At 40.2% G+C, this 16,038-nt stretch overlaps 1 protein-coding gene across 1 annotated transcript in view; it reads right to left on the reverse strand.

The window, feature by feature from the left end:
- Positions 1–16,038, reverse strand: part of SESN3 (sestrin 3) — an 89,470-nt gene that overhangs the window by 11,612 nt on the left and 61,820 nt on the right. The window contains exons 5-8 of the mRNA XM_053561343.1: positions 8,845–9,081; positions 7,955–8,129; positions 1,971–2,089; positions 982–1,172 (exon numbers count right to left, since the gene is read on the reverse strand). Of these exons, the coding sequence (XP_053417318.1) occupies positions 982–1,172; positions 1,971–2,089; positions 7,955–8,129; positions 8,845–9,081 (722 nt within the window). The remainder of the gene's footprint in view (positions 1–981; positions 1,173–1,970; positions 2,090–7,954; positions 8,130–8,844; positions 9,082–16,038) is intronic.

The raw sequence follows: 16,038 nt of genomic DNA on the forward strand, positions 1-16,038 counted from the left end.
TGTGAAGCCTAGTTTAGAAAAAGTATCTTGATGATTTTATATAAGTTTTATCTTATAGCACCCAACAGATAAATATAATCTGTTGTTGTGCAGATAATAAATATTTATTATATTTAAGTTAAACTCCATTAGTGTTTATTTTTCTTATGTATAGGTACAATATAATATGTGTTTTAAAAGGTGATGATTGTTTGATACTTACTGTCTAGGACGGCTAAATGGACAAATGACTCAGTTATTACATACTATCACAACAGTGTCTTTTACACAGAATGTTGTATTATTAGTTGATTTATCAGGAAATTTTAGAGTTTTTTAGTTAAAATTATAGAAAATACTTTGCTTAATAGGTTGATTTCTCTTTTTACCCCATAGAGGGTAGAAAGAATATAGTATATAGTCAAGTTAAATGTATTAATAACTAAAAATTTTCTCTTTCTGCAAATTTATTTCTATAAAAGCCTTCAAGACCCAGTTCAACAAGGCACGTTCTCCAAAACAGGTTTCTTGATTAAATGATTCAATCTTACTCATTTACTCACTGTCCTCTACAGGGAAATTTTCTGAATTTAGAGGCCATTAATTTATATTGGCTGATATATTTCATTTCAGTGCTCTTGTGTGAGCTTATGTAAGCTTCATGAGGGCAGAATCTATTCTAGTTTAATAGATTTGGGTGGCAGGAAGACAGAGTTTCAAGCAATTGCCTGGGGTAGAGTGCTGTAGTGTCACAGCTCATAGCAACCTCACACTCTTGGGCTTAAGCGATTCTCTTGCCTCAGCCTCTCAAGTAACTGGGACTACAGGAGCCTGCCACAACGCCCAGCTATTTTTTTGTTGTTATTGTTGTAGTTGTCATTGTTGTTTGGCAGGCCCAGGCTGGGTTCAAACCCAGTGCCCTAGCTGCTGAGCTACAGGCACAAGACCTTATGCCAGATTTTCACTAAGAAATGTATAGAACTGTCTGTCCAATGAACATACCTGATTCCAAACATACAGTGCACATAGTTAAATAAAGCTCTGCGCAGCATGGTGGTGTCCACATCCTCATGGGTGGCCATAGTGTTGTACGTGAGATTATAGACCATCCGAAACTTTTCGTCAAGAAGATGCCCGATGTCAGAATAAAGTCTGTTTACCAGGGAGAACCCATGATTTTCCCAGGTATAGTCCTAAAAGAATAAAATGAATCCAATTACAAAGTGGGCAGTCTCCATTTAAACTCTATGTTTTTATTAAACATAATTACTGAAGTAAGTGAATAAGAACTTTTCTAACTTAGTTCTAGGTTTGCAGCTTTGCTGCCAAGAACTCTTCAGATGAGTTTGTAGATCAAAGCACTAGTATATTTCCCCCTAGGGTCCATCCAGGGTTTGTCACATTAGTGATGAATGGTGGCAGCTCCTACGTTCAGGACTGTGCATGCTGTGCCCTTATCTGGAAGGACATCTTGGAATCTCCTCAGGAGATGTTGGAATATTCCTATATGACTAAACCTACTTAGTGACTTGGACAGTTAGCAGATCATTTAAAACCAGCATGAAGGAGTTGGTCTTAATCCAATCTTCTTTCCTCTTAAGGAGTCGCATCATATTGTGGCTATTTTCCATGGGTAGGTGCTGGGGTAACCCTAAGCCCAACTACAGGTATATGATCTTATTACAAAATGCCTTTTCACTTACTAATGTGACCATATCCCTTGATTTCCTCCCTCCTCCATGTGAGTAAGCAAATAATGATGCAGTTTCCTTTCACCTTCTTAGGGGGGAAAGACTGAAATAATTATCCATCTATTGAGACCTCGAGTTAGATGAGGCTGAAAACTAGGTTAAATAAAAATATTTACAGATCCTAGCTTAAAAAAAAAAAAAATCTGTCAATTTCTTTAAAGTCAATTTATTTACATTTCAATACCTAACGGTTAAAATGACAGCATTTTCTAGGATCTCTAACTTGCGGATAGCTCATACCTGAGCTCGGAATGTTGGCAAATGCTCTTCTCCTCGTCTAGCGAAGTCTTCATACCCAAAACCAGGGTCTTCAATATATCGAGAGACATCCGATGTTACAATCATGTCATCCTCAAAATCTAAGAATAATGGAACAATCTAGTGTTAAGGGTACTGTATATCATCAACACAGCAAAACTGAACTCCACTTTCTTCCATGTTTTAGCTTTTCCATGGAGTTTTAAAGTAATAGCATTGTCTCCATGGCTTAACTTCATTTGCCATATCTACTGCTAAAGCTTTGAATACAATTTCATTACCAAATACTGGCAGTCTTACCATTTCACTGTGTTTTTCAGGCAAAAAGTTAACTAAATTAAAATATCTAAAAGTACTAGCAAAAAATAATACACTAGTTTTACTAATCTGGGAGTGGAAGATAGGACAGGCCTGTGAGCATAAAGCTTAAATATTCCTAGTCAAGTGGCATGTGGAAAAAGAGCAGAGGTAAAGATGAAAGACCATTCTGTGTTTAATTTTAAGATAAACCTCTTAAAATCACATGCTGTTTCATCTGGACATACTCACAGTGAAAGTGAGTTCAGTATAGTTCACTATGAGCTTGCCAAGAAGCACACAGGCAGAAGTACTGGGAAGGAAGCTCAGCTAGGAGGAGAGCAGGTATTTGGACTATCGTCGTCTTAAATCATGTGGGTACGAGTTAAGTGGGAGGCTCAGTCTGTGAGCATTCACTGAGCTTTACACCTGAGCTATGCGCACTTTCTGTGCACATGAAAACAAAAAAGCATACAACATATGGAGTAACAGTGTGCTAATGAGACTGTGATTAGAATATATGAAGTAGTACTCAGTAAGACGAGAAGGAATGGTAAGATTTTAGGAAAGCTGACTTCTGCACACTTGAGGATGTTAACAATTTGCTACTGAAAATTTACAAAAGTCAGATGAATATTAATTTTCGTAAAAATAATTTTCTTCTAACTCATTTTTTATTTAGGTAAGTCCAACTTTATAATTACTTTTTTCTGGTTTTAACCATTAAAAGGGAATGAAGCTTTATTTACTACCCTTTACTCTAGAAAATGAACAGATATTTCTCAAAAAATAGCTATTTCCATGCAATGAACAATTATTTCATAAGAAGGATTAAATCAGTTTTATATTTAAAAAATAAATAAATACAAAATAAATAGTTCATAAAACATTATGGCATAATAAAAAATTATACTTCTTCACTGCACAAAATTTCGAGAGGCTTAAAAAATATTTGATGACTCTTCCAAAAGAAACAACTGGTAGACTAGAAATACTTCATTATTTTTAATCTCTGCTATTTTATGAAAATCCTGAGGATAAATATCTTTTCTCACAAGTTTTGACCCTTCTTTAGGCTGCTGCCGTGGCCCCACTGGGTGCTCGATGATGGGAGATAAGATGTGCCTCATGTTGAGCGTCTCAGCTGAGACCCCTCGATTTGGATACATCTTATTAAAATTCTTCCCTAACTTTATTCTCTGGCAAGAAGAAACTGGCATTTATTGAAGACTTACTATATACCAGTACTATGTTATGTACTTAATATCCATTTTTTCATTGTTTAATATAAAAATAAATACTGACTTCCGAAGTAAATAACTGTAAGTTAACTAATAGCGTTATCAGCCCTAAGTGTCATGAGAAACACAGTATGGATTGGTATAAGATAGTGTGGAAAACTTCTAAACGTTAAATTACTTAAATTGACCTGAAGCTTTTAAGTGACTTTCAGCTCTCTGTAGAGAAATTTTAAAGCTCATCTCCAGTCCAGTTCCACGACCACTTTTACCTTTCCATGTGCTCCACTCTGCACACGTGAATAGAAATACTTGTAAGATGGCATTTTCAATGCATTACCTATGAACATTTACAAACTAGTGTATACTTTCCTTAATTTAGTCATCATGTGATTATCACTAGAAATGTAGCAAAAAAAAAAAATAAAAAAGTAGTGACAATTACTGCGGCTCCTATGCTAAGTAGGAGTTTTGTGGGTTGCAAAGTAAAATCAAACTGAGAGAGTGAGTGATAACTAAACTCTGTAAAACGGTGTCTCTCTAGAGGTGAATTTTCCTTCCACACTGTACAACCAGGTGGTTTCATTTGGCAAATACTGATACTGAGTACAATATTACATACTTGGTTCCTTTGCCTTTGATGTTTGTTTCTGCTTTGCTTGTATACATTTTTAAATTGTTGTATGACTTTAAAACATCTTGAAATAAACAAGCAAAAGTGAGCAACTAACGAAATGAGAGAACTGATCCTAAGAAAAACTCTTATGTGTTAATTTAAAATCAGAAGTTAATAGAGACTTGTTTTCTAGACAATTTTGTGCACAGAAAAAAATGCACAAAAGTCCCTCAATTCATAAATATTTTTCCCTAAATTCATCTTAAGAAGTTAAAATGAGTACCGTGACCAACAAATCTAAAACTATAGTTTTAATTCTATCTACATAAATATTTCAAAGTCTGCACTCAAAGGAAATCGCATTTTGCTCATCATCCACATTCTCCGTCCTAAAGAAGTGCTAACTTAAGACAGAGGACACATGGCTGCGGCAATGGAGACTTTCCTAACCTAAAAAACAAAACTAAAAGCCAGTCAACCCTGTCACCAAGCTGCAGATTGTGCCCCTGTAGAGAGATGTATTTTCTTCAAAAGACTTGAAAAATATTCTCAGAATTCCTACATAGAATCTGGAGTGCTTTATCACACTGGTCAAATCAAAAAACTTTTTATGGGAAAAAATATATTTCTATTTCTAGTTTAAAACATTGTAAGTCTATAAAAAATAACTGAATTGGCTATTTTATTGAGTCATTTTTCTATGTTTTCTTTGTGCAGCCAGCAAATTTAGTATGACAATGGCTAAGAGTAAAAAACACATATAATGAAATTTTTTATTTCCTGAAAATAGGAACATATTTTTAGCTAGGATCCCAAACATAGCTTTAATTTTGAAGGCAAGAGTCCCTGCTCCAGGATCTAAAAAGGTAGAAGCTTAAATCCAAAATGTATTTTCAATATATCAAAAGATCTTAAAGAAAGAAAACAGTTATATCCTTCCAGCTCTAATGATCTTAATGAAGCTCTCAAAAATTAATATTTGAAAGCAAATAAATATTATTAACCTCAATAAAAATGATTATATTTTAAAATATTAGTTTACTATAAGGTTCACCCTAGGCTCATTATTTTCCTTTGCCCTCACTTATTTTCCCTGAATAATATTTGTACTCCACTCCTTTGATCTTTTCTTCTAATTATATGTTGATGACTTCCAAAATTTTGCCTTCAGCTTAAAACCCTCTAATGACTGCCGATCTATATCCTCTTGCTGCCCCTACTGTGGTAGCAGCGCTGCCCCACTTGGAGATGTGACAGAAATGTAGCTTCTAAGGACGGCCCTAGACGGATTGATTCAATATCTACATCTTAATAAGATGCACATGAACACCAAAGTGCGAAAGATGCTGTGCTAGGCATTTCTAGACTGGATGTTTTACAGACATCTCTACTCAGAATGTTCAAAATATGTCAGGTCATATGTTCCTTAAAGTCACAGAAGTCTTTCCTAACCACTTGGCACCTGTTTCCAGTGTCCTATATCCTCACTACTGGGCCTGGATGCTGTTTACCACATCCTCTTGTACTTTCCAGCCACTGCCTGGCTTCACCACACTCAAGTCTGTGAAGACTTATCTTAGACAAAGACATTTGCACTAGATGCTGTTAACCACATCCTCCTGTACTTTCCAGCCACTGCCTGGCTTTGCCACACTCAAGTCTGTGAAGACTTATCTTAGACAAAGACATTTGCACTAGAATGTTTATTGCGGCTCCATTCATAATTGCCAAGTCGTGGAAGCAACCTAAGTGCCCATCATCCCATGAATGGATCAACAAACTGTAGTATATGTATACCATGGAATATTACTCAGCCATTAAAAAAGATGGAGTCTTTACATCTTTACATTTACCTGGTTGGAGCTGAAATATGTTCTTCTTAACAAAGTATTGCAAGAATGGAAAAATAAATATGCAATGTACTCCATACTAATATGAAATCAATATATAAACAATTACATGTCCATAAGAATAATAAACACTATTATAGTACAGTTCTGGGGTAGGGGAAAGCTGGAGGGGGGCGTATGGCAGAGGGAGGGAGGGTATGAAGCAGGATCTCACCTAATGTGCACATTGTGAGGGTGTGTAACACGCCCCCTGGGTGAGGGGCTCTTCTACAAATGGAACTTTGCCCTGGAAGTGAGAATAATGTAACCTAAATATTGTATCCTCATATTAATTTGAATGAAGTTTAAAAAGAAAAAGATAAAGTAGTTGCAATAACAACAACAACAAAAGACTTATCTTGAACCAAGGGCTGCAGGAGTTCTTCCTCTAGGTCCCACTTCTGTCCACAACCTTCCCTAACCAGACTGGGTTCAGTGCTTTCTTATTCTACTAGGTATTATAATTATTTTTCTCCCACCAGCATGAGAGTGCCCTGAGGGCAGGAATCATGTTTATTTACCCTTAAAGCCTTAGTACTTACCACAGTGCTGAGACCATATGGGGTACTCAATAAATGTTTATAGAATGAATATTAAACCAATAAGTAAAACATAAAGTTTCTTTATCTGGAATTGCCTACTGATTAGAGGCTATAGTTATTATATAGTTATATAGATTTAAAGTTATAGTTGCCTTCAATGGATGGTATTAATTAAAATTTTTCATAACAAAGATCATGAAGGGAAATGATAAAAGGGGTTCTTGTTCTTCCTGATAAAACTGAGAGCTACTGGTCTATGTTATATTTAACATTAACAAACAAGTTACAGTTCAGTCTTTTTTTTTTTTTTTTTCAAAGAGAGGGATTTCACTTTTGCTCAGGCTAGCCTCAAAATCCTGGCCTCAAGCAAACCTCCTCCTGCCTCTGCCTCCCAAAGTGCTAGGATCACAGGCACGAACCTCACCAAGACAGCGAAGACAGTAACTTTGCAGGTCTCTTTTAAACCAATGAAACTCTATTTTAAAAGGAAACGTTATGTAGATTGATGACTTTTGAAGACTGTAAGCTTTGTATTTGAGTCTATGCTGTTTATCGAGTCTATGCTATTTTAATAACATTGAGTCTATGCTATTTTAATAACATTTATTATGTGATATTCAATATCTTTTCTGGTTATAATTGAAAAGTTTCCAATCCTATTTCAAAGCCTCATAGAGTATTAGAAAAACTGTGTTTTGAAGATTAGAGCAAAAGATTCTTAGATTTTAATATGAAATTAATCCCTCCAGTTTCAATCTAGGAAAGTGACCTAAATAACACATCTTTATAGAATTCCAAAGAAATGCAGATGCAAGCACAGTGTAATTTTAGAACTAATCTGGAAAGCAGTAGCAGTGTGAAAATAATCCTCCCACACTCCCACCCACTAAGGTATAGAATTCTTTTTAAAAATTATATAATTAAGAAAGTACGGTGAAGGCTATGTTAACCAGTTTGTTGTATTTCAAATCGTATATAAAACCAGCACATTGTACCCCATAAATGCATTATTGTACACAGCTATGATTTAATAAAAAAATTATATCTATTGAAACAAGATTTTACTTATTTTTAAAAAATCACAAAAATAGGTTGAATTAAATCTTCCTATCAAACTTTATAAGCCACTGGTTGGCTTTGAATAACACTTTTTCTAGGATAGAGTATGGATTACAAAGCTGGAAGTTGCCTCACCTGGATCTGAAATACATTGAAAGATGCAGCAGCCTGAGAAGGAAAGTGATCACGTTGGGGAACGGGAGAGGAGGAGAACTAAGACCAACGGAGGATGGCAGTAGGGTCATTCTTACACAGCCATACAGGAGTCACTGAAGGGTTCTGTCAGGGTTCTCAGAACTACAAGGCAAAGAAGTGAAAAAAGCACCTGAATGAGGAAATGAATTGAACGTATCTCCAGAGACCACGAAAAGGCTTTCTTTCTTCTCCTTCTCAAAACGAGTGGTCATTTCTTCCTGAGATGCCTCTTCCTCATCCCGTTCTTCTTGAAGCCTTTTCATCCTTTCCATTAAGGCCTCTAGCTCACTTAGAGAATCCACAATCTGGAACGAGGTAACGTTAAGTATTATTAATATTAAAAATTAACTTTCATGTTAATTTAATTTAGGTATTATTAATATTAAAAATTAACTTTCTACCTGGGCTTTTACTGACTCCAGAGAGAATCATGTGACAGATTCGAGCATTTCCAGCAAGTCCGGTATTTTTGCTTCAGTTACGTGTGTATATCCATATGTATGTATTTAATCTAGAATTCTAACATTTAGTATATATTAAATTATATTATAGGTTATTAGAAAACAAATTTTCTACCTTCTTCTCTCATAAGATATATTTTCTACTGCTTGGTCCACTATCTTACAGACACAGGTATATTGCTCTGGGACTGACATTAAAAGCCTTTGCTTTCTAGAACGTATGCCCAGGTAGGAAGTTAATAGCTGCCTGTGCCACCGCACATGGTGAGTGACATTGGGAGATGGAGACATTTACTGGAGCAATTAGTATTTTTAATATTAATAATACCTAACATTACAAATGTCCTTATCATTTGTAATGATATGTATTTGCTTTAAACACGTCTTTAAGACAAATCAGAACTTTAAGTACTGGTTAAATTTTTACAGTAATAAAAATTATTCCAAAATACCTCAAGTATGTAACATGCTGTCTAATCAAAGAATAAATTCTAGGTATTTTTAAGATCAAGAAACTTAAAAGCAAAAACAATAAAGAAAAACAGTTAAGAGAACTAACCCCATAGTTGCCGCCTGTAAGGGCTGCGTTCTCTATGCTGTTATCATTTGCAAGATCACAAACGCAGAAATTGTTGACTGATATTAGCCTGAGTCCATTGGAGATTTCTGGATCTCTCTCTGGATTGATACCACTGCCAAAAACAAAGCTTGCCAAAGCATGATAATGTGCCAGTAGGACCACAGCATGGACCAGTTCAGGTAAAGACCAATTGTTTTCTCCAGTTTTGACGAGTTTCTGAAATGAGAAAGTAAATACAAGCAAAATCATAGAATGCTTCAAAGCTTTAATTAAAAGCATGGAAAATCTACCAAATTTAGTATATCCATTCGTGACAGCCCAACTGAGTTGCCCACTACACAGAGAAGAGCCACATATGGAGACAGCCAGGGCTGCAGCAAGGAAGGGCTGTCTCCTCGCTTAGTGTTACAACAGCAAACTCTCTCTTTGCAAACTAACTGGGGGCTCGTCCAAAATCACCCTTGTGTGTCCTTGCATGTGGTTCAGCTGCCTCTCGCAGGTGGCAGGGATTTAGAGATATGCCTGAGAGGTCACTCAGATTTCCTGGACTGAGGACCATCTATGGTCCCTGTCCCTGCCAGTAGGCATTAACTGCTTACAAAGCTTGGATCTGTCTGCAGCACAGAAACAATTTCTGGACCTAGAAGACATCTCTGGTGAGTGTTTGAAACACACTCAGCATCTTTCTTTTACTTGACTGTTGGCCTCTCTGAGGCACTGTGGCTGTCCCTACCTTATAGGAAGAGTCTACTTTCAGGGAGAGCACTCCCCATCTGGAAGAACACTCCTGAATTTATGGCATAACTTCTTTAGGAATGCCTTCCATCCAACCTGTTTGCCTGTCACATGCCTGCACACATGCAGTGTCTGCTTTACTTCCTGTCACGGGTGCGCACACATGCAGTGTCTGCTTTACTTCCTGTCACGTGTACGGACACATGCAGTGTCTGCTTTACTTCCTGTCACGGGTGTGCACACATGCAGTGTCTGCTTTACTTCCTGTCACGGGTGCGCACACATGCAGTGTCTGCTTTACTTCCTGTCACGGGTGTGCACACATGCAGTGTCTGCTTTACTTCCTGTCACGGGTGTGCACACATGCAGTGTCTGCTTTACTTCCTGTCACGTGTACGGACACATGCAGTGTCTGCTTTACTTCCTGTCACGGGTGCGCACACATGCAGTGTCTGTTTTACTTCCTTTCACATGTGCGGACACATGCAGTGTCTGCTTTACTTCCTGTCACGTGTACGGACACATGCAGTGTCTGCTTTACTTCCTGTCACGGGTGTGCACACATGCAGTGTCTGCTTTACTTCCTGTCACGTGTGCGCACACATGCAGTGTCTGCTTTACTTCCTGTCACGGGTGCGCACACATGCAGTGTCTGTTTTACTTCCTTTCACATGTGCGGACACATGCAGTGTCTGCTTTACTTCCTGTCACGTGTACGGACACATGCAGTGTCTGCTTTACTTCCTGTCACGGGTGTGCACACATGCAGTGTCTGCTTTACTTCCTGTCACGTGTGCGCACACATGCAGTGTCTGCTTTACTTCCTGTCACGTGTACGGACACATGCAGTGTCTGCTTTACTTCCTGTCACGGGTGTGCACACATGCAGTGTCTGCTTTACTTCCTGTCACGGGTGCGCACACATGCAGTGTCTGCTTTACTTCCTGTCACGGGTGCGCACACATGCAGTGTCTGCTTTACTTCCTGTCACGGGTGTGCACACATGCAGTGTCTGTTTTACTTCCTTTCACATGTGCGGACACATGCAGTGTCTGCTTTACTTCCTGTCACGTGTACAGACACATGCAGTGTCTGCTTTACTTCCTGTCACGGGTGTGCACACATGCAGTGTCTGTTTTACTTCCTTTCACATGTGCGGACACATGCAGTGTCTGCTTTACTTCCTGTCACGTGTACGGACACATGCAGTGTCTGCTTTACTTCCTGTCACGTGTGCGCACACATGCAGTGTCTGCTTTACTTCCTGTCACGTGTACGGACACATGCAGTGTCTGCTTTACTTCCTGTCACGGGTGTGCACACATGCAGTGTCTGCTTTACTTCCTGTCACGGGTGCGCACACATGCAGTGTCTGCTTTACTTCCTGTCACGGGTGCGCACACATGCAGTGTCTGCTTTACTTCCTGTCACGGGTGTGCACACATGCAGTGTCTGTTTTACTTCCTTTCACATGTGCGGACACATGCAGTGTCTGCTTTACTTCCTGTCACGTGTACGGACACATGCAGTGTCTGCTTTACTTCCTGTCACGGGTGTGCACACATGCAGTGTCTGCTTTACTTCCTGTCACGCGTGTGCACACATGCAGTGTCTGCTTTACTTCCTGTCACGTGTACGGACACATGCAGTGTCTGCTTTACTTCCTGTCACGGGTGTGCACACATGCAGTGTCTGTTTTACTTCCTTTCACATGTGCGGACACATGCAGTGTCTGCTTTACTTCCTGTCACGTGTACGGACACATGCAGTGTCTGCTTTACTTCCTGTCACGGGTGTGCACACATGCAGTGTCTGTTTTACTTCCTGTCACGTATGCGCACACATGCAGTGTCTGCTTTACTTCCTGTCACTGGTGTGCACACATGCAGTGTCTGCTTTACTTCCTGTCACGTGTGCACACACATGCAGTGTCTGCTTTACTTCCTGTCACGGGTGTGCACACATGCAGTGTCTGCTTTACTTCCTGTCACGTGTACGGACACATGCAGTGTCTGCTTTACTTCCTTTCATGTGTGCGGACACATGCAGTGTCTGCTTTACTTTGATGGTGGTTGGTTCCCTGTTGTGTGCTGGCACCTTCCCTTCACTTTATCACAGGTATCTTCCCACTGGTCCCTGCAGAGCTGAGGGGAAGTGCTTGGGAAATGGTATCAATGTTCCTCCCTTACCATCAGGAGATTAGTGAAGACCCCAGAGGCCCTGTCCCCACTGTGGTGGGGACTGTCTGGGCTCACTCATCTAGAATGATAGAGTGAGGTGTGCTCTCCTCCCAGGTCACATCTGCCTTTTTACAATCACTAGACAGTCAAGGTATTTCTATACCAGGATCAGAGGACTCTGTACAATGATGGTGGGATCATGACCTCCAAACCCCACTGAGACCCAGGGACAGAGGTCATCTCTTGCATCACGGCATAGGAGGGGGCACCTTGGGTCATTTTGTGGGGCTACACGTGTGCCTCCTGCGCTATTTCCTCTCTGACATTTTGGGTTTCCTTAGGCTGAGTAAATGGAAAGCTCGACTTGGGTTTGATCCAGCAGACTGGGTGTCTCTGCAAACTACTAGAGACTCTCTTTGAGGAGCGGGAGACAAATTTGCAACACAAAAAATAACAGTATGGGGGATGAGGCATCTTCCCTACCAGAGGCAGCCTGCTGGGACGGTTTCTCCAAACTGGAAGTCCTTCAGGTTTCCCCATGTCCCCGCAGACAGTTTTCCTTTACAAAGCTGCGTGGCCATATTACTCAGCTGGGATCAGGAGAACAATGGCCAGTGAATGGTTCCCTTAACTACAATACAATTCTGCAGTAAGATTTATTCTGTAAAAGGGATGAGCGCCCCACGTACAATGTTTCACGTTATTCTGGCAAAATAAGCCAATGCAGAAAAGGTGTAAGTTAGGATCCAGCAGGCTACAGGTGAGATAAAGTCTATGTGGCCTGAATCCCAAGAAAAAGATGATGATAACCCAGTTAAATGAACCATGAGCTCCCTTCCCCCTCCTTATGGAGGGGCTAGAGCTGCACCCCCAGTACCTGAGCTGGGGTCTCCATCTCTACAGAGTGAGGAAATAGAGACAATGGGCTCTTCCCTCCCATTCCCAGTTAAGTCAGAGAACCACCATAGCTCCAGGAGGGTAATTTTCTCTTTGGCAAATACCCAAAGGGGCACTGATGCCACCACAGATCAGCCCACGGGACTTGTCTTGGTCCTTTCTCCATTTTTCACCTTTGTTTTGCATTAACTGGAAAAACAACACACCCACATATGGGATGACCCAAAGAAAATGGAAAACTTGTTTTCCTCAATATTTGCAACCCACAACCCCACTTGGGGAAGACATTCAGAATATGCTTAACACTTTACTGACCTCAGAGGAATGGACAACGGTTCTAAGCAGGCTGCATCATGCTGACTCTCCCCGCAACCCAGTAAGGGAGCTCCCACAGGTCTCAGCGGCCACCTCTGACCCAGGGTGTAATGTGAACAGTAGAGACAGACCCAAGCCAGCTTTTACTGAGATTGCTCCCTGGCTGTCCTCCACAAAGAAATTAGACAGAGCCTAACGAAAGTCTTTCAGAATTCTTAGAGCAGATTTTTGAAGTGTATAGTCAGTATATAGACATTGATCCAGAAGTGCCAGCAAATTCTAAAATGGTAAATATGATTTTCATCAGCCAAAGCACTCTTGACATTTGGAAAAATTTATAAGAAATGAGTGAAGCTTAAGTATGTCTATGTCTCAATTGGTAGAAATTGTTTTTAAGATGTTCACTGATGGAAATGAGATGATAGAGAAAAAAGAACAGCAAAAAGTAAAAAAACAGACAAGCCTTCTGGCTGTGGTTTTTACTCAAGGAATTCTAGGATTGCAGCCTGCCCTCCCCTCAGGGGAGTGTCTAAGGTAGAACCCCCACATCCCAGGTTGCAGACCTCCAATAAAATGGGACATCCCATCGTGTGTCCCAATCAATGGCCCACTGCCATCAGGAAGGGCACTGGGAAAGAGACTGCCCACACTTTGAAAAGGCACTGCCAGGAAGAAATCCCTTCCCATCCGCCAGATACTCAACAAGCCAGGAAGCTTGAAGCTGAGTATAATGAGGATGGGCCAGAAATGATGGGGCCCAGGTATTCCTCCTGACTCAGACAACACTCTTCGTATTTCTCACGTGAAACTCTGGGTTGTGATGATAGTAATGAGCTTCAAGAAGCAGAGACGTTTACATTAGGCCAGCCAGCACCATGCACACTCCTCACTGTGTGCTCCCCTCACTGGAACTGAAAGGAGGATATTGACTAACCTCTGTTGCTAGGGCGGGTCCACTGATGGACAGACAACCTGAGCATAAAAGGCTCTTACCAGCTAGGTCATTTCATGACCCCTTTTACTACCCTCCCTCACAATGTGAGTGTCCACCTTCTGCCCCATAGACTCCAGAGAGGGTTGCCAGGAGGATGCTAGGACACTGATGACAAAGCCTGCTGGGATTACTAGTTCCTAGTCCTAGTTATGGAGTATATGCCAACAGAGACATGGTTAGAAATCTTCCTGCAACTTTACGATTAATCACAGAAAAAAGTGCACAAAGCCTTAGGGCTCAACAAAGATCCCTCAACTCACTAGCTCAGGTAGTCCTAGATAATTGGGCAGCACTAGCTCTCCCATTGGCTAAACAAGGGGGAGTCTGTGCAGTGTTGAACACTACCTGCTGCGTCCATATAAATACCTCAGAAGAAGTTGGAGCCTGAAAAGAAAAAATATGCCAACAAGCTGTGTGGCTACAATATGTATCTACTAGTGATCCCAAACCTGATAGGTTTTGGGGGTTATTCACTTGGATTCTCCAGAATTTCAGTTCAGTTCTGCAGGAACTCGTGTAGGTGGGACTCTTATTCCTTATCCTAGCGCTCATTATCTATTTATAATCTGCTGTTCACTTAAGTACTGTGCTAAGACTAAATGAAAGTAGTAATGTTCTTGTCATGCAAACCTTAGATTTGAAACCCAGCAGCCATGAATACTTGGAGATAACTGCAAAAACAGTTTCATTCCTCTTAACCCGGGCTCAACCTCAACTACAACCCTCATTAGCAGGAAGAAGCTGGAGAGGTGTCGGCCCTTTTCCAGCTCATTAGCCCACACCTCAGGGATGAAGTGGAATCAAGCCCAGGGGGAACTGAAACTACTCTTTAGAAATTAATAAGAGGTACTAGGGGAGAATTCCGGTAGAGGTGTAAAACTATGCAAAGGCACAGGTATATTTAAAAATAATAATAATAACCAGGAATTGTCCCCTAGTTTGCTTTCCTATAACTACAACTCAGGAGTCACCTAGCTGATGGTCCTAAAGATTCTTAACTTTCTCCATAGGTAACATCACCCTTATGAAACCTAAGGCGAGTTTCTGAGCTGTCTTCCAGGCCCTGCATGCCAGGTGATCGGCTGACCCACCCAGAGCAGTGGCCCCTACCAAAGAACTGACTCAACTGGTCTTATGACACCCCCCCCCACCCAGAAACCAACTCAGCACAAAAAGAAAATTTCTACACCCCCATGGTTCCACTGCAAACCCAGCCAATCAAAAGAACCAACTGCATAGCCTGCTGCCCACTAAACTATCTTTGAAAACCCTTTCTCCCAAGTTCTTGGGTACACCGATTTGAGAAATTCCTCCTGTCCCTCCCTTGGTGCTCTGTGGCACTGAGCTCTCAGCTGTAACCCCGTCTGTCACAGCACATTGGCTCTTCTCTGCACAGTGAGCAATAGAACCTGGTTGGGCAGGTAAAGGACTTTGTAGTAATAAAACTTAAAATTCTCTTCTAAAAATGTTTCATGTTAAAAATATGGCTTTGGTCAAACAATGTTCCAGTAAAGCTATCAGACCTAACAATATAATTATGTTGCAGCTTCTAAATCCTTTTTTGTATAATGGATTTTCTGCTTCTAAAGCACTTTTATATATTATAATATTTTAATGGAATACTTTCAGAGAATCATAGAACATTTGAAGCTAGAAGAAACTCAAGATTATCTAGCAAATCATTAATTTTAAGGTTTTTGTAAACTTTGTCCCACAAAAATCACATAAAAGTCCAATTCAGCAAGTCAACGCTCAGATATCCTTTACATATACTCTGAGAAACCCCTTCAGCAGATGACAGAAGCCATAGAATCCTGCCTCACATTTAAATAAGAATATTTAAAATGTCAAACCTCTTTTTCATATGTTATTTTATTTGATTTTTTTAGCTGAAATGGTAGAATCACAAATGAAGCCGTTAAAAATAGCAATTCCTTCACTCGTTTTCTCCAAGACTGAATTCCACCAATTGATCCTTCAGGGATTCTTTCCTATCAGTTGGTTTTCTCCTTTCTCTCTCTCTCTCTCTCTCTCCCATCAGTGTTTTCTCTC

This window comes from Nycticebus coucang, chromosome 14, assembly GCF_027406575.1.
Source record: "Nycticebus coucang isolate mNycCou1 chromosome 14, mNycCou1.pri, whole genome shotgun sequence".
Classification (NCBI taxonomy): Eukaryota; Metazoa; Chordata; class Mammalia; order Primates; family Lorisidae; genus Nycticebus; species Nycticebus coucang.